This window comes from Molothrus aeneus, chromosome 25 (assembly GCF_037042795.1).
Source record: "Molothrus aeneus isolate 106 chromosome 25, BPBGC_Maene_1.0, whole genome shotgun sequence".
In the NCBI taxonomy this organism is placed as follows: domain Eukaryota; kingdom Metazoa; phylum Chordata; class Aves; order Passeriformes; family Icteridae; genus Molothrus; species Molothrus aeneus.
Genome location: NC_089670.1, coordinates 1,364,774 through 1,383,918, shown reverse-complemented (window position 1 = coordinate 1,383,918; position 19,145 = coordinate 1,364,774). Strand labels below are relative to the sequence as shown.

General features: G+C 49.3%; 1 protein-coding gene across 1 annotated transcript in view; it reads left to right on the top strand.

Annotated features, from left to right (window-relative positions):
* The window catches only part of LOC136566404 (dynein axonemal heavy chain 9-like), a 61,316-nt gene extending 44,172 nt beyond the window's left edge, over nucleotides 1-17,144 (top strand). Inside the window, exons 13-15 of the mRNA XM_066565530.1 lie at nucleotides 2,226-2,408; nucleotides 9,861-10,250; nucleotides 15,658-17,144. Of these exons, the coding sequence (XP_066421627.1) occupies nucleotides 2,226-2,408; nucleotides 9,861-10,250; nucleotides 15,658-15,885 (801 nt within the window). The 3' untranslated portion in view covers nucleotides 15,886-17,144. The remainder of the gene's footprint in view (nucleotides 1-2,225; nucleotides 2,409-9,860; nucleotides 10,251-15,657) is intronic.
* The last annotated feature ends 2,001 nt before the right edge of the window (nucleotides 17,145-19,145 follow it).

The window sequence follows — 19,145 nt, the reverse complement described above, 5'->3', positions numbered from 1 at the left end:
TGTCCATGGTTCTGTGTTCTGCCTCTGCCTGCCTGAAGCCTGGTTTTATGCAGAACATCACCCTGATGGGATGTAATTGAGTGCTGGCAGTAACAGGACAGTGCCTCTTAATTACCCCGTGCACTGCAGAGCCTTCGTTATCATCCTCTGAAGGTGCTGCAAATAAACCTTCCCTGAGCAGCAGTCCCTGTGCAGCCCCTGTGACTGGCATAGCAATGGGCCCCTGGCACACTGCCTGCCACCCTCAGCGTGCCACCCAGAGCTCAGCCCTCCTCCTGCTGCTGCCACCGTGTCCCCCCAGCTCCCCAGGGCCTTGTAATTCCTTCTTTCCAGCTGAACTCCTTTGCTGCACCTGTGTCCTGGGCTGATCTCAGCCCTCCCTGTGGAAACTCACAGCTCATTAAAACACGGCCCAAACACCCCTGACGAGATCTGGAATCAGCCAACACATGCTCAGGTTTTCACTCCTGCAGCCTTAAGGTGCCAGCTCTGTGCTTGAAGATTTGCAATTTAATGAATGGCTAATTGCAGCTCATAGAAAGCTGTGGTTTCACACGAGTTCCCTTTGGCTTGCTGTGAAGCTGGGGAACTGACTGCCTTCCCTCAGGGGCTCCTAGAAGTGCCCAGCATGGTCAATTTTCAGTTCATACTCAAATTTGAGGTGAGGGGAATAACCCAGGGGTAGCAAAGCCAAACAAGATGTTCAGAGATGGCAAATGTGAGTTCCTCTTCTCCCCTCACAATCCTTTTGTTATTGGAACACAATAAACTCCTCAGCCCAAGGAAGCAAAATGATCAAGGAGAGCCCCGACAGTGGTGCCACAGGTCATGGCCACCCTGCAAACTGCTGGTCACAGTCAAGAGCACTCTCACAGGAGCACAGAAGTCCTCATGGCTCTGTCTGGGAATAAAATCTGCCTGAGAGCAAGCAGAGTGTGACCTGCTTTGTGCCTGGGGCCATGCTCCCACGGCTCATTTTTCTTCCTGAAGTGATCCCTGTCATTATCCAAGCTGTCCCTTCCACTTGGTCCTTGGATGGGAGCAAGCAAAGCCTCGTCTCAGCTCCTCCACTGAGGGATATCCAGCCCTGCTTTGGCTGAGGTGATTTTAGGGAGCTCCCAGGGAAAATGTGAGCCTGTCATTTTCCCCGAGGCACTGACAAGTCCAGTTCCTCCCACAGCTTTCTGAGGTCACTCTACAGCAAACGAGCTGTAATTGCTGGGAAGGAATCAGAGCCACAGGGGCTTGCAGGGGAATTTCAAATGAGCTGATATTTCTGTGGTGCCCCTGAGGTGCAGCTGAGGAGCTTTTCCAGCTTTAGCCACCTGTGTGGCTGCAGTAACAGCCCACACATCATCACTGCTGATGGGAGCTGAGGGCTGGGAAGAGCAGCAACAGGAGGGAATCGGAGTGCAGAGTCCAAAATATGAATATTGGTGGCCCTGGCTGTAAAATTACCCTGCCCTAGCTGGCACTGGTCCTGCATGCCAGGTTTGGCACTTGGGTTCATAGAATTTTAACTGTGTTATGTGTGCCCAAAAGGTGCCAGCAAGCAGAAGTCTTGCTCAGGTTCCAGCTCAGAAGTAAAGCAAAGAGCTTCCACATTAAACCTGGGAAATGCAGCTGAGCCCATGGACAGCAGGGGCTTCATGCCTCACTGTCAGAAAGGAGTTTATTTAATTTTTTAGACACTACAAAAATCCTCTTGCATTGGAGATTTCCCTGTTTAGTACCTACAGTTCTGAAGAAGCTGTGCTGGTGACCAGAAAATAATTTTGTTTCGTTATGCTTTTCTTCCGTGGCTCCATTAGTCCGGAATGCCAAATTCAGCTTAAAATTCAATTTTATGTAATCACCTCTCTCCATCAGTACACCAGAGAAAACCAGCTCATAAGCTGTGTTGTCCTGAGGCTCAGCTGAGGCTCCAGCCCCATCCATCTCCTTGTGAGTGTGACCTCAGGAGAAATGAGAGAGCCGAGAAGAGAGGAGGCTGCCACATGTCACAGGGACATTTTAAAACCATCATTTTGCAAGCTGCTCATCTGACATTAACTTCTGTCAGCATTTGGATTTTAATGGGACAGGGCTAGCTCTTTGAAAGGTGCCCAGGGCTGACAGGGATGGTTTGGGAGACACTGGCAGGGCAGAGGCAGTTCTCCCAGCTCAGGCTGCGAGCCTGGGGATCACTCACCGGCCTCCCCCTCTCTCTCCTCCCTTTGGCACAGGTGCAAACCCTCCTGGAGGAGATGTTAGAGAAGCTCCCGGACGAGTTCAACATGGCAGAGCTGCTGGCCAGGCTGGAGGAGAGGACTCCCTATGCTGTGGTTGCCCTGCAGGAGTGCGAGCGCATGAACGCGCTCACGGCCGAAATGCGGCGCTCGCTGGCCGAGCTGGAGCTGGGCCTGAAGGTACTCATGGCCTGAGGGGCTCCCTGGGACTGCAAAAGGGAATAAATGGGGGTTTGGTAAAGGCCTGCCATAGGAATACCTTGGGCAGGGCAAAGTCTTGCAGAGGCTGCACCCAGGATGGGTGATTGATGCCTGGAGAGGCTCCTGGAGCAGAGGCTGGGCAGGGTTAAAGGAATAAAGTGGGGATTTATTAAAAGGCCTCAAAGGATGCACCCTGGTCAGGGCAAGAGCCCAACCAGGGCTGCACCCAAGGTGGGCCCAGGATGGACTCAGAGTCAGGAGTTTTCACCCTTTGATGAGTTCTGCTCCATTTCCACGCTGGGGTTCAGTGCCCAATCCCAGCTCCAGGTGATGCAGTCCCACCCTCCCAGGTTGCTCTCCTCCATTCCCTGCTGTTTGCACTTTTTGGGGCTGAGGCTGCAGCGGTGTCCTTGGTTCTGGGGCTGGGAAAGGATTGTTCTGTGTGCCTGAGCTGGGAGGAGACCTTGCTGACACTTTCTGTGCAGTTCAGAGTTATTTACCAGTGCAGTGCAGAGCCTGGGAAATAGGAAAGATAAAACTGAAGGCATCACAATGGTCACAAGTTTTTTTACACAGATATGTTTGGTCTATTTGCATATCAGGGGTTAATTCTCCAATTACAGCTTCAAGTAATGAAGTCATATTACCCCAGTTTTCTCCCTCCAATTCACTTTTGTTTATACTTTTCAGGGCCTGTGGTGTGTCCTTGGATCTCAGGCCCAGAGGGATTGTTCTGTCTGACCAAAATGTGAAGGCAGTTAACTACACTTTATATGGAGTTTAGAGTTATACACCAATACACTCTAGGATTTGATAAATATACAAGCTAAAATCTTAAGGCATCAGTAGGAGAGCTGTAAAATCCTGCAAGGTGCTGCTCAGGGAATAAAAGGGGTCACAGGGAAGAATTTGCTGCTGGCTGCAAAGCCAGCCTGGCTCCACAGGGCTCACAGGTGGATTTGCAGTGGCACAGTGTCCAAGGGCACACACAGCACTGCTTGGCTTTTGGGAACAGGGGATGAGCACTTCTGGCCACCCCAGATTGTGCCACAGCAACCGCAGGTCACTCACAAACTGAGACATGGCCTAGTTAAAGGTGAGCCAAAAATCATACCTTTGCATAAAATGTCCATGAGCAGGAGGAGCTTGGAACAAAATATCTCAGAGGCACAGGCTGAGCTGAAATCAAAGACTGATTTTGTGTGAAGACACAAAATGTCCAGAACTGTAAGAGGAAAAGGCTGAAATCTCAGGAGTTTTGGAAGAGATACAATTCCCCCGCTAGGTGTGAGCCACCTGCTAGAGTGTCCCCATCCATGGGGCTCCACTGCAGCTGATCCCCACCCTGGTGTGGAGCCAGACTCTGCCCCAGGCAGGGATCCCATGGATCAGCCCATCCCTGTCTCTGCCCCAAGCAGGGATCCCATGGATCAGCTCATCCCTGTCTCTGCCCCAAGCAGGGATCCCATGGATCAGCCCATCCCTGTCTCTGCCCCAAGCAGGGATCCCATGGGTCAGCCCATCCCTGTCTCTCTCCAGGACAGGGGTCTCTGTGTCCCCCTGGCTGCTGCCTTTTCCACACCCATTGGGATGCAGATTTCTGGTTCTGCAGGGTGTGAGGGAGGGCTGTGATTGATGCTGCATCCACTGTAGGAGGAGTCACCTCCTGCATTCCCCCCAGGCACTCAGTGGGACAAAATAGAAAAGGCTCCTCTGCCCCTTTGGGATGAGCCAGCAGGGATGAGGCTGCACTGCCAGGGAGTGAGGAGCTGCCTGGCACTCCTGGTGCTCTCTGACAGCCCTTCCCCTCCACCCTGTCTCCCCCAGGGACCCCTCCCCACGGCCAGCTGCTGTCCTTCCCTTGGCAAGGCATGTGTGCAGCACAGCAATGCAGCCTGGAGCGGGCAGGACAAAGCCTCAGCACTGCCCTGTCTCCCTCTCATGCCACAGCTGGGTCCTGGGGCATCTCCTGGCCATCAGTCAGTGGGCATCCCCTGCTCCATCAGTTCCAGGGTGGCAGGCTGTGATCCTGTGACAGATGAGTAATGCATTGATTGACTCTCACAATTAATGGACAAATATCATGTCTATAGGTTAAGAAGAGTTTTATGGATTTGTAGTTATGTTGTACCCCCTCACGTGGTTATCAAGGGACAGCTGGAGCTGGGACATCAGGGAGGGCTGGCTTGTCACTGTGGAACACCTGACCTGCAATCAGGGTTTGAGGAGGAGATTCCACCACTGGACAGCAAAGAAGGGGTTGATGGACAGAACTTTGGGAGGGGTTAAAGGGTTAAAAAGGAAAAACCTCCATTGTGAGGGGGCTGAGCACATGGTGGGGAAAATCTTTCGCTCCCAGCACCGTAACCTTTTTTCTTTATTCAGTCTCCTGTTGTGTTTTTGATAAGGTTTACTAAACCCTCCTAAACGATGACAGGTGAGGAGCAATTTCTCACAACCCCATCTCACAGGGATGCTCAGCCCCCTCAGCTGATGTGCACAGTGTGTCTGAAGGGGCTGGGCTGGGACCCAGCCCGATCATAGCAGAGCTGAGGGTGGGCAATGAGAGCCTGCCCCAAGATGGAATGACATCTCAAACCTCTCCCAGGGACAGCTTGGAAAAGAAACCTTCAGCTGCCCACCCTGCACGAGGAGGGGCAGGCTTGGCTGGGGGTTTGGGCACCAAGCTGCTCCCAAATCCCAGCGGCAGCCTGGAGCAGCAGCTGCAGATGTGGGTGCTGGTGCTTGTTAGAGCAGAGATATCCTGGACACAGGTGGTGGGTCAGTGTGTGCAGCCCATTTTGGAAGAAGCTGATATTTATGTAGTCAATTATCATAAACAGATTTCTCTTATTTTCTAGCATAAGGCAGTGGAATTGAAAATTCCATTTCCTGAGACAGGTAAACAGAAGTGATTTAATGGTTCAATCCCAGAGCCCCAAACAAGATATAATTGTGACTTGGACAAGGTGTGGCAATTAGATTTCATGTGGGGAGGAATGTGCTGTTTAATATTGGTGGGGGAATGAGGGGATGCAGAGAGTGCAAACAAACCACAAACAAAATTAACCAGGGGAATGTGTAACACAGGCTGCAAACCTCTCCCCAAACCCTGCCCAGATCATGGCAGGGAAGGAGATGGGGACTGCAGAAAAGGCTCCTCAGAGGGCAGTCCCAGCCCCTGAGCTGGGGCTCAGAGACACCCAGGGGCTGGGACTGGAGGAGAGCAGCAGAGCAGAGCAGCATTTGGCATTTCTGGTGTTTGGCAAATCTGGTGTTTGCTGCAGAGACATATCTGCAGGCTCTGGAGGCCATCAGTGGCAATTCCAGGAACCATGGAGTCCTTAGGGCTGGAGAAGCCCTTTGAGATCCCCAAGCCCAACCATCCCCCCAGCAGCAGCACCATGCTCACCCCTAAACCACAGCCTCAGGTGCCACGTCCAGATGGGTTTTTGGGCACTTCCAGGGCACTTGGACTCAGCTGGTGCTGACCCCACCAAGACTGGGGGTTCAGTCCCTGGTCTAAGAGTTGCGCTTGATGATCCTTGAGGGCCCCTTCCAGCTGGGAATATTCTGTCAGAATGTTCTGTCAGCCTGTGGCTGGTGACTGCACCACAGCCTGTGCCAGTTCTTCACAGCCCACTGCCTGAAGAAAGCTTTCCTGATATCCAAATCAGGTCTCCCCTGGCACCAGTTCTTGTGTCTGCAGCCAAAGGTCTCGTGTGGGTCCCTGCAGAGCTGAATTAGAGCTTGTGCGTGACCCAAAACCCTGCTCAGCATCCCTCACATCACCTCCCACCCCTGGGGGACCACAGAGCAGCCAGAGGGGGCTGATGACTCTTCCTGGTGCTGCCCTCACTTGACTCTGGGCCTTACACTGAAGAAATCCTGCTTTAATTGCCCTTCCTGACAATTAAAGAGCTGTCAAGGCTCGTTCCTCTCTGGGGCTGGGGGCCTGCACTGACAGCGCTCAGAGGAGGAGAGTTTACAATCCAGGCCCCACAGAGCTCAGCAGAGAATAAATAAAGCCCAGAGAAAACAAGGCTTATTGTTTTTAACTGACTGAAGGATCTGCCAAAAGAAGGCGATTTGGAAATGTCACGCCTAATTTGAATTTTTGAATAATTCATCGTGTCGTCCTAGCGGAAAGTGATTGTTTGGTCCAAAAATAGGAGACATCCCATTAGGAGGAAGAGAAATTGCAATAGACTGGTAGCCATCAGAAATAACTGGCATGTTGCATTTCAAAGCCCTTTGTTCTGGCTGGCTTGGGTGGAACCAGAGGCTGGGCTGAAGCACTTGCATGTTAATGTTGTACCAGCCTCATCTTTTGCAAGCAGATCCTCTGCTTTGCAATTTGGGTGAAGGATGAGCCTCCAAAATGAGGATAATATATATTGTAAAATAACAAAGAACCAAATTTTGATAGGCAAGCTGAGTATCAAGTGAAAATAACCTGAACTGAGGAAACAGTTTGTGTCTGTAGTGTGCTCATCTTGAGGGAATGGCTGCAGGCTGATTAGGATTTCCTTCAAGGGTGTCTTTAAATGAAAATTACTCCCAGCATTTGGGAAAAAAAAAAAAATTAAAGATTAACTTGAATAATTTCTGATGCACTTTAGTATTCAGCATCTGAAATGCAAATTTATGCATAATTGTGTTTGGACAACTCTATGAGATTGCTGCTGTAGATGCTTTGAACCCTCACAGGAGACTCAAAGCATGCTTGAGTGCGCAGGCTTTAAAAATTGCTTTTCTCAAGCCTTGCTGAGAATTACATTTGCTAATTCATTTGTTTCCTGAAAGTAAAACTAGACATGATATATGATCGAGGGGGGCTCTCTTTAAATCAATTTGGCTGCCTGCACACATTCTGCCATATTCTCACTCATGTCAAAGCCCTTCCAGGAGCACAGAGTGCTCCTGTTCCAGTGTCCTGCTGTGCCCAGTGCAGGATTCTTGTTCTCCCTGCATGGTCCTGCCATGGCTTCAGCCCAGCCCATGCATGGTTCCTCTTTGTGCCCAGTTTCTCCTGAGGGTGATGGTGATGGAGATTTCAGGAGGTTGTTCCTCATATTTTAGTGTTAATTGCAAGTGCTGCTTCTTCCAGCTCTTCGTTTCACCTCATTTGCTGTTGTAGCTTCGGAACCCATCTCAAACCCTTTGTACTCAGGATTGTCTCCATCCATGTGCCAGCCCCTGGGTGTCTCTGAGCCCCAGCTCAGGGGCTGCTGCCCTCTGAGGAGCCTTTTCTGCAGTCCCCATCTCCTTCCCTGCCATGATCTGGGCAGGGTTTGGGGAGAGGTTTGCAGCCTGTGTTACACATTCCCCTGGTTAATTTTGTTTGTGGTTTGTTTGCACTCTCTGCATCCCCTCATTCCCCTCCCAATATTAAACATTCTTCCCCACATGAAATCTGATTGCCACCCCTTGTCCAAGTCACAATTCTGTGGCTGGATTTGGTGACATTAAAGGTCTTTCTCAGCTGTCAGTTGTCCCACAGGGCACGATCAGCACAGGAACAAACTGCAGAGATCTTGAACTGCTGGGCTCTGCCAAGCATTGCTAAACAACTGTGGGGGCTGCTTTAAGAAGATTTCAACTTTTTTCTAAAGCTTCATGGATTTTTGTGGCCCCAGCAAAGGGCACCTCTGTTGATCTCACTGCTGGAGGCACTGAAGTCCTGTGAAAGAACAGTTGGAATCTTTTAATGTGAATAGACTGACCCAATTCCCTCCCCCTTGTTCTCAGCAATGGCTCCACTGATTTCAGTGAATCTTTCCAAAAAACACTTAGCCCGAGGCAAAGAGAAATTGTAAATAAGATAAACTTTGGCAAAATGATAAGGGAACAAAAGGAAGTGTTTATAATTGAGAGCAGGGATGGACATTATTATTTATAATTTTGGGTCCCCAAAATTCTGGGGGTGTTGTACCCCTCCAGCTGAGCACAGAGCTGCAGAGATTGAACTGTGGAGACCATTCCATACCAGGGAAGCTGAGCTGGCATTTGCAGGTTTTGTCTTTTTATTCTGCTTGCCTTGAGTGAGCCAGAATCCCAGAGGAGTTGGTCAGGACATCGCTCCAGCCCCATCCCGAGCAGGGACAGGCAGAGCAGCTTGTTTGGACCATGCCCTGGTGAGTTTTGAGCATTTCCAAGGATGGAGACTCTCCAGCCTCTGTGGACAACCTGTTCCAGTGTTCAGCCGCCCTCACGTTGTCTTTCAGTGGAATGTCCTGGAATTCAGCTCTTCTGGCAGAACTGATACAGGTTTCTAAAAGCTTTGAAACTAATTAATTGCTGCACAAAGGAAAAGTCAAACCTCTCTCTTTATCTCACTTGGCTGAATCATATCTTTGTTGTGCTCCTTCCTTGCTGTGGAAGGAGCTGTGATTACATTTGCAGACAACACGTGGAGTCAGAGAAAATCTTGCACTGCAAAGCAGAAAATGAGGGGAGGAGTGAGGGGAAGTGGAGGAGAGGAGGGGGACAGGACTCAACATAACAAATATTTGGACAGCTTTAGAGTAGATCATCAGAAACTCCAGTGTCCTGCCCTGGCAGTGAGTGAGAACAGCTTTACACCCCCGGAAATCTGTGAGTCCACGAGAGAAAACAGAAATAACACCAGGACAACCGGGGACACCCCTGCTGCTGTCACTGTCACACGTTTTTTCCTCCCAGTAGTATTTTTACAGCAGGATGCAGGAATATTCAATAGACAGTGTGCAGGAAAACCCCAAACTCATGAAGTCACCCAGAGTAGGTGGCCAGCAGTGTCTGTGTGGGATTTTGTGCTCTTCCTCATGCCCTGGCCCAGCTCTGCTTCCAAGCAGGCTCTGCTGGGCAGTGCCAGTGCTGACTGTGCCCTTTGTGGTGTTTGTGAGGGTCCCCAGGACGAGCTGAGAGATGAGAAACTGACTCCAAGTTCTCAGAAGGCTGATATGTTATATTATTTTATATATATGCTTTATTATATATATGTTGTATATTATATATATGTTGTATATTATATATATGTTGTATATTATATTATATCATATCATATCATATTATATCGTATCATATTAGATCATATTATATCACATCATATTATAGTATGCTATACTAAAACTATACTAAAGAAAGAGAAAGAATACATCAGAAGGTTTAACAAGAAAAAATAATAAAAACCTGTGACTCCTCAGAGCCTCAGCACAGCTGGACCACGATTGGTCATTAAATTCAAACAATTCACATGGAACCAATCAAACATTCACCTGTCGGTAACCAATGTCCAAGCCACATTCCAAAAGCAGCAAAACATGGGAGCAGCAATCAGATAATTATTGTTTTTATTCCTCTCTGAGGCTTCTCAGCTTCCCAGGAGAAGAAATCCTGGGCAAAGAGGATTTTTCAGAAGATATCATGGTGCCACCCTTTCTTCCCCAGGGGGAACTGACCATGACCAGCGAGATGGAGACCTTGCAGAACTCCCTCTTCTTTGGCACAGTGCCGGAGTCCTGGGTGAGGAGATCCTACCCTTCCATGGCCAGCCTTGGCTCGTGGTTTGCTGACCTGCTGGCCCGCAGCAGCGAGCTGGAAGCCTGGACCAGGGACTTCTCCTTGCCCTCCACGCTGTGGCTCGGGGGGTTCTTCAACCCCCAGGCCCTCCTGACGGCCATCATGCAGAGCACAGCCCGCAAGAACAGATGGCCCCTGGACAGGATGGCGCTGCAGTGCGACGTGACCAAGAAGAGCAGGGAGGATTTTGCCAGTGCTCCTCGTGAGGGGGCCTACGTGCACGGGCTGTTCATGGAGGGAGCACGCTGGGATGCTCAGGTGAGCTCTGCAGGGCTCTGGCAGCTGAGGGAGAAGCCACAGTGTGGCCCTGTGTAGGAGTGTCGGGGTAGGACGGTTGGGATGGACAGGGATGAGAGATCTCTGAAGCCAGGTCATGGAACTTTTGGTTTATTGCAAAGGGTCAAGGGCAGGGCCCTGCTGGGGGCTGCCAGCACAGCTCAGAGCAGGCCTGAGAGAAGAGAGGGGGAGAGAGGGTAAGAGAGTAAAGGGGATAAGAGAGTAAAAGGGCAGGAGCGTAGAAGGGTAAGAGAGCAAAAGGCGTAAGAGAGCAAGGTTCCCGTTCCAATACCATAAACCTTCTTCTGTGTTGAATATTCTAATTCTCACTGACCAATCTGTACAAGATACAAATCCTACAGCATTTCCATACAGCCTATAAGAATCATTACATTACCACACTGTGTTACATTTTAAACCCTAAAAACTCCTCTTTGGGCCCCTTCTGCCAAGCTGTAGGGTCTGCTCTGACCCTTGGAGTTGTCTGCAAGCAGAGGGTGTTGTTCCATCAAAAGGGGATCACCTTCAGCAGCCACACCATTGTTTTCCAGTTGTTCAGTAACTGAGGTATCTCAAAGCTTGCTTTCATTTAAATCTCACTTATAGTTTCCATATTCTCCAAATCTTTTCCAGGCAATCATATTTATAAGGCTTTCTTGTTTCATCTTCCCCAACAGCCCTGAAATTCTGATCCAACACTCTCCACTTATTTGTCATGAATCATTTCCCTCTCTACAGTGGTTTTCCATGAAGGATAGGAAATTAGGGAAAGCTGTGCCCTCCCTGATGGAGGCCATTTCATCACATCTCCTTGGGCAGTTCAAAGCTCCAGGCTGGTTTTTTGCTATGGAAATGGCCTGAATTGGGTCTGGGAAGCCACAGGCAGCCAGGAACGTTGGCGAGGGCTCTGCTGGGAGATGGCAGTGAGGATCTCAGAGGGTCAGCTCAGATCTCTGCTCGTGGGGTCTGGGCTCTGCTCACAGAGACAATCACAGAGCCCTGAGCAGCTCCCAGCTCTGCCCCCACAGCTCCCTGGCTCTTCCCTTCTCCTCACACAACCCTTGCGAGATCACAGCCCCTGCCACAGGGAGCACTGGATTTCTGTTGCCCTAAAAACCTGACAGAAATCAGCTGGACACACCAGAACAGAGAGAGCTATTAAAAATTCCCAGTCCTTTATATCAAATACTCCATTTAAGAACATTCCAGTGCCTGCTGTTATGTTTTCTTTGCCACTATGACCAGAAAATGAGTTCTGGCTGGGTTTTACCAGCTGGAAGTGGAGAGTGAGAGGTTTTGGGGGTGCAAAGCCAGAAATATTTGGGAAATACTTGGCTTCTCCCCTCTACCTCCCTCCAATAACTGGTCTGGGTGATTGCATCCAGCAATGGGATTTGTCTTCAGAGACCATCCCAACACCAGTAAATGTGGTTTTCTGATTAAATTTTCCTTGTGATTGAAAGATACTGAGCAATTATATTCATGGAGCCATTCATAATCTCTGGGTATCATGCTTCAATTTATTTCAGAAAGGAAAAGGATATTTTTATGGGTTGCTGCTCCCACTGAAATACCATTTCTACCTAGTGGAACTATTCATTTTACCTATAATCCAGTGAGTACCAGTGTGCATTAATGGATGCAGGACTTTTAAAACAGGTTCACAGCTCTTTTGGGTTGTGTACTCCTTCCAAATTAATCCTCTGATAAAAATGGCAGACCACATTTAGAAGAATTCCTCTGGGGAGCACCTCCACTTTTAAAAGAATATTTCACATTTAGGTTGTGCCTCCAAGAAAGGAAAGAGTCCTTCTGTGTTCTGCTACTCACATTTTTCTATTTATTTAAACATTTATGTTTGCCCTTGGGTGTCTTAAATTTATAAAACATTCATTACAAAACAGCAGGCAGCTATTAGATGAAATGAAACTAAGCAGATTATTTTGGGTGCAAATGATCTCTTGCTGCAGCCCTGTTGAAGTCACTGGGACTCAGTGACAGTCAGAAGGATGCTGTGGCTGGGGACACTTGGAGACCTTTCATCTCAAGCTGCTGGCTGATTCTTGTCTTTCCTTCTCTCTGCAATAGAGAGTTTGTTGCCAAGAGTGTGCCCTGCCCTCCCCAAGGGGGTTGGAGCATGGTGGGACAAAGGCAGGGGTGGGTTTCACACCACGTGTGCTCCACGCAGCTTTGGCAGCTGTGCACAGAACAGCCCCTGCCATGGAACCACAGGATCCCAGGCTGGCTTGGGCTGGAAGGGACCTTAAAAATCAGCTCGTTCCACCCCACCATGGGCAGGGACACCTTTCTCTATCCCAGGCTGCTCCAAGCCCCGTCCAACCTGGCCTTGGACATCTCCAGGCATGGGGCAGGGCCTCACCACCCTCACTGGGAAGAGTTTATTTATTCCCCTTGTCCAGATGAAGCCACTGACCCCATCACTCAGGGACCACCTTGGAGTGCTCCTTGTGGGCTCCATGTCCCCTTTCCCTGCTGGCTCCATGTCCCCTTTCCCTGCTGGCTCCATGTCCCCTTTCCCTGCTGGCTCCTTGTCCCCTTTCCCTGCTGGTTCCATGTCCCCTTTCCCTGCTGGCTCCTTGTCCCTTTCCCTGCTGGCTCCTTGTCCCTTTCCCTGCTGCTCCTTGTCTCCTTTCCTCCTGGCTCCTTGTCTCCTTTCCTCCTGGCTCCTTGTCCCCTTTCCCTGCTGGCTCCTTGTCCCTTTCCCTGCTGGCTCCTTGTCCCCTTTCCCTGCTGGCTCCATGTCCCCTTTCCCTTCTGGCTCCTTGTCCCCTTTCCCTGCTGGCTCCTTGTCCCTTTCCCTGCTGGCTCCTTGTCCCCTTCCTTGCTGACCCCAGAGGGGCTGTGGTGTGAGGAATCTGTGCTGGGACCCTGCCTTGGTTTGGAAAGACAGGTGTGTGCTAAGGAAGGCAGGAGCCTCCCCTAAAATGGAAAATGTAAACCCCCTCCCTCTGAATTATTATAAATTTGAAATTAAGGGGCTCTCAGGCAAAGATATGGGAGCAGGAATAACAGTTCTTTATTTGGGAAGAAAATAAAAATAAAATAAACAATGCAGTAAATCAAAATAACACTGATAGAGTCAGAATAGGACCTGATACTTTGTGGGTCAGGGTGTTGGCAGCAGTCCCATTGGAATTGTGGCTGCAGCCCTCCTGGAGTGTCAGGGGTGGTTCTGGTGGAGCAGAGATCCTGGACAAGGGTGGAGTTTCCCTCTGAAGATCCAGGGGAAGAGGCAGCTGCTGCTCCTCTGGGAATACAGTGGGCAAAGGCTGCTCTGCTGTCCTAGAATCTCAGATTGTATCCAGGTAGGGATGCTTGAAATCTCAGATCATATCCAGGTAGGAATGTTTGAAACCTCAGATCATATCCAGGTAGGAATTCTTGGCTCCTCCCCCTGGGCGGAGCATCTCCCAACAGGATGATGGCATTTTATCAGCCATGCAGGGATACTCACTGGCTATTAGAAGGACACTCACTCACTAGCAGAAGATAATTAATAATTAATGGCCCATTAACAGGAGAGATCTCCTGGAGGGAGGATTGGTTGTGGAAAAGATAAGGGAAACTGCCCAGTGAACAGCAGATAACTGCCCCACCCCACTCTCAGTTTCCTGCTGGGAATCTGGGAGAAGCAGAAGTGAGGGATCCTTTAGGAGCTGAGGCTGAGCTCTCCAGGCTCAGAATGGTGGCTCTGCACCACGAGGGCTGTGCTGCTCATCAGGAAGAACTGCTTTCAGAGCAGAATTAATTTCTGATGATGAGAGTGATAAAAAATGCAAATGAGAATCAGCCCAGACATAAAAAAATGATATCTTACATAGAGGTACCTCAGGAAGATTTCAGCTCTTGTTAACCCAGAAACAGGTAGAATATCTCTTGGAAATTTCACTTAAAGTATTCTCAGCAGTAAAAAAAAAAAAGAGAAAGACTTGATTAAAATCGAGTCTCAGGAATGAAAGGTGTGAATTTAAGAAGAGTGCATAATAATGTTACATAAATAGCTACTTTGCAAGGTATTATACGAATTATTTAATGTTTGTTCAGCACGTTGGAAATATAAAATCCTAAATGAGAGTTGGATTTTTCATAGCTGAGCATAACAGATGGCATTAGTACAATTAAACCGAGGTGTGTGGCAAGAGGGATGATTTTTCTTTGCTCATTATAGAACTAAATAAACTGCTGGAGAGGCTGAATCTCACCCCACAGCTCTGATCCGGGAGCATTTGGAATAATGATGATATGTGAAGCTCAGCTGCAGTGAGAGGCAGTTTCTTTAGTGCTGAAAAGTTTCGTTTCCATTTCCCTGTTTATTTTCATTTGGTCTCTCTAGCCTCCATTAGGCAGTTTTCCCTGGAAATGGATTGATGTGCAGGGTATTTTATTGTCAAGAAGAGAGAGAGAAAATGTCAGAGAGACCCAAATTAGAGAAACAAACTTGATTTCTTGCCCTGGCAGGGTTCTCTCCTGTGTTGGGTAGCCTGCTGGGCAGGGCATTGCTTGGAGGAGAATAATGGGACTTGATATTTATTGGTGATATTCCCTCAGAAAAGTCATTTTGAATTCTTTTGGTTGCATCATGAGAGTGGGAGGAAGCCTGTGGTGGCTTTTGGGGCTGTTCTCCATCCCAGTGGTTCAGGTGTCCACCCCCCCTCTCTCCCACCACAAGCAGCACCTCCCACAAGGTGATTCTGCTCTGGAATCCTCTGAGAAGGAGATGCATGAGAATCATCCCAGGATCACTGAGCTTGGGAAAGATCCCCCAGCCCATCCAGGCCAAGCTGTGCCCAATCCCCACCTTGTCCCCAGCCCCAAGCACTGACGGCCACATCCAGGTGTTCCTGGGACACCTCCAGGGATGGGCACTCCAAACCTCCCTGGGCAGTGTTTAATCACCCTTTCAGCTAAGAAATTCCTCCTGATGTCCACCCTGAGCCTGCCCTGGCACAGCTTGAGGCCTTTTTCTCTTGTCCTGTCCTTGTTCCCTGGCAACAGGACAAGAGGAAATGGCCTCAAGCCACACCTCAGTAGAAACCAGGACAAGAGAAGTGAAACTTTGTTCAGAATGTGGCTGGACAGGGCCAGGGACACTGTTCCCACACAAATCCAGGTTGCATGTGAGGGTTTGAGCTGCCTGGGACTGCAGGCAGCTGGAGCCTTGAGTTGATCTACATTGAGGAGGGTCATGGTGAGACAGGGAGCTCTTGGATCCAAACCTCCTTCCTCAAAGAGGCTCATGCAGCCCCTTGACGCTGGAGAAGCTGTTTGCACCTCCTCAGCAGGAGCAGCTTGGATAAAAATCATGGGCTCGGGTCCATCAGCTGGTGGACACCTTGGGGATGTGACCTTTGTCTCCTTCTCTCTGCAGGCCGGGACCATCACGGAGGCCAGGCTCAAGGAGCTCACCCCAGCCATGCCTGTGGTGTTCATCAGGGCCATTCCTGATGACAAGCAGGACACCAGGGGCTTGTACCCGTGTCCTCTGTACAAAACACGCCAGAGAGGCCCGACCTACGTGTGGACTTTTAACCTGAAAACCAAGGAGAACCCGTCCAAGTGGGTGCTCGCTGGGGTGGCCTTGCTGCTGCAGGTCTGAGGCACCAGCACAGGCCCTGGCCTGCAAAGCCCTCACAATGTCACAGCATTTCAACAGTTCAGTGCTGGGATTAACCCAACTTCCATCTCTCTGATGGACTCCCAGGTTATCTCTGTGTCCTGGGGATGCGACCCCAACAGGGCCTGTGAGGAGGGGACAGAGGTGCAGGGGGACACGGCCCTGGTTCATGGCTGCTGTACATCAATATCCTGTAATTCCTGCACTGCTGCACTCTCAGGTTTGGTGTTGCTGAAATGGCTCCCAAGGTATTAAAAGTCTTTTTTCCCAGCCCCGTGACAGAAGTAGTTGAGATTGGTCAGTTCTGCTTTTCAAGGTTGTTTATTTTCTCTTATCTATTCCATTCTTTCTCTGACCTGCTGAGATCTGTCCAACAGGTTGGGTTGTGGCACAGTCCCTGCCCTTGGGGTGGTGTTGGCTTTTTGTACTAAGAACTACGTGCACTTTATTTACAATAATTTCCCAATACCCATCACCTATGTTAGACAGTCTGTCTCTACCCTAAATCAATCCTGAAGTGTCACCATCCCAGCAGAAGATGGAGGACAAGAAGAAGAAGAAGAGGAAAGACTGGATATGCCCAGATTCCTCCATATTGCCTCTTGAATTCCCATTCTAAACCCCAAAATTCTACTTTTTCACCTTGTGACAAATTCACTATCACTCTACTCAAACTCTTGTGGCTTGTAAATCCTCACACAAAGCTGGTAATTGTTTCCATGGGTTAAAAACAAAGGCACATTTGTTTCTGACTCTGTGCCAAGGTCTCTGAGCCCCTTGCCAGGGTCTTGAGCCAGAGTAATGTCCTGGGTTCTGACACTGCACTGCAAGGTCCCAGCCCAGAGCCTGATACACCACACCCAGAGAGTGCTAAACTTAAATCTGGTTTTTATTTCTCTTCATGATCCAAAGCAGTTTTAAAATCATCCATCAGTAAAATCAGCAGCCTTCTCCAAAACACTTAAATAGTCCAGTGGCTTGTGAAGTTCTCCAGAATTTATTCCTTTCCCTCCATGAGTGTTTCTTTGTGGTGTGTGTGATGTTGGAAGCTGGGAGGTGAGCAGATGTTGTGGTTATCATCTGTGTGTTGCTAACACTCCTGTAAATCTTAGAAACATTGGAAATGCTGTTAATATCCAGTGTGCTCAATGGAATCAATAGTGAAAGCACAGCACAGGGATGATTTAAGTGAATATGTGGTGATGATAGATACTTACTAATAAAAGTAATTGTTCCTGGAATGGTCTCTGGAAGCTGCAGGTTTACAGACAGTGAGGAGATCACAGGGGCCAGGTGGGAGGAGCACACCTGACACACACCTGTGTGGGTCACTGGGGTTTAATCCCAGCTGGAATGGGAGAGCAGTGAGGAGTGGGGTGTCCCTGGTGCAGAGGGCACAGAGGGTGGCTGGGTGGGCACCGTGGCAGTGACAGTCAGAGCATCACTGAGTAAACAGAGCTGGGAATGGCACCTGGGAAAGGGCTGGTTCCTGGGAAAATGGGGTTTTTCTGGGGAAATGGGGCTTTTCCTGGGAAAGCTCTCTGTGCTTGGAGGCTCACACAGGCTCTGGGGGACATTTGCTGTCCCTTGTCACAATAGAGATGGACAAGACACCTGTTTCTTCATGCAGAATAGCCAAACCTTTATTCACATAACCCATATGTTTAATATTGTTCATCTTTTTTGTGCTGGCAAATGTTTTGCCTGTTAAACAAAGTTTTTTCCCCATAAATTTCCACCATAGCTGTGTTTATGGGCCATGTCAACTTATGGGGTGCTGCCTTGTTTGCCTGTGCTCTCTTTCTGCTTGGTAAAAACATCTTCTTGTTTGGGGTGGGTTTATCCTTTGCTCTAAGCCATAAAAACCCCTTCTAACTCACACACCCTTTGCCTCCTTGGTTATCCAGTGAGACTGGCTCAGCAATTCTTTTCTTCTATATCAAAACTTGCTCCCATCTCTATTCCTTCTTCAGGCTCTACATTTAAAAATCTTTCTGGCTTAGCATCCATATCTGTGAGACTTTCTTGTCAAACTTTCATCCTTCCCAACAACCCCCAAAGTCAAGGAGCACCTCAACAAACACCACTCATCTGGAGGGGTCTCCACTTGGCAGCTCTGGCCCTGATTGGGCTCAGGAGCTGGGGAAAGGGGAGAATCACCAGCCAGTGCTGCTCCAGTGCTCACAGGGGGGCATTGAAGCTGAAATCTGACAGAAATCCAGGAGGCTGCAGTGCTGGTGTCCCTCCCAAGCTCTGTCCTGCTCCTGCCTTGCAGCATCTGGAGGCACCATTCACTCATGGCTTTGCCTCTCAAAGTGCCTTTCCCTCAGCCTGGCAGGTTTCACACTTTTACCCCATGGGAGGGAGGGAGCTGGGGGCGTGGGGGACTTGGCTGCTGCTGGGGTTCCACCAGGACAGCATTTCTGTGGGCACACTTTGGTTGCTCAGAGCCCCATGTCAGACTGAGTGGTTTTAGGGGTGGCTTTGGCACGGGGCAGAAGCTGTGCTCAACTCTCTGCCAATCCAGGGGATCAGCTTTGCTCCCTCTGAGTCATCCAGGAGGGTGAAGCCCTCAGGCTTGGCAGGAGATCCACAGGAGCTCTCTTCCTGCAGGAAGGAGAACATCCAAAATCCTCGTCCTTGCAGCCTGGAGAACAACAAACTTCTGGATGAAGGTAAGGAGGGAAAACTCTCTGCTAAGAACTTTGTTTAATTGCTAGGCACTGTCCCCAAGGCACAGCCCCAAAAAATTAATGATGAAGGAGCTGGTAATGGCTTAGCAAAAGCCATCTGCAAATATCTAATGGAAGGGGGAGAGCTGTCTTAAGCTGGGTTCTTTAAATTGCCTCCAACCCACAAATGAGGCACCAGGGTCTGTGGAGTATCCCCTATAATGAGTGCCTGCTAGAAGAGGTCTGTTAGCGGGGGAAAGCTTTGCTATTAAATTAAATCCCTACCAATTTAAATTAAAACCTGCCAATTAGGTATGAAATGTAAACTGGTCACTTCCCACCGCTCTGCAAAGTTGGGCACATTAAATTCTCTGTGTATTTCACCATGCAGGAGGTTGAGATGCATGAACAGAGCACTGCTGAATTAAACACAAAAGAGAAGGAGTGGAAGGAAGTTCATTGTGCTCCAGATAATCCATCATGCTGCGTTAGTCCTTCACTGGGGCCTCTTCAAGGCTGCTTTTACCAGAGGGGACCTTGTGGCTCTGCACAGCTCCTGACAGGGGGGGA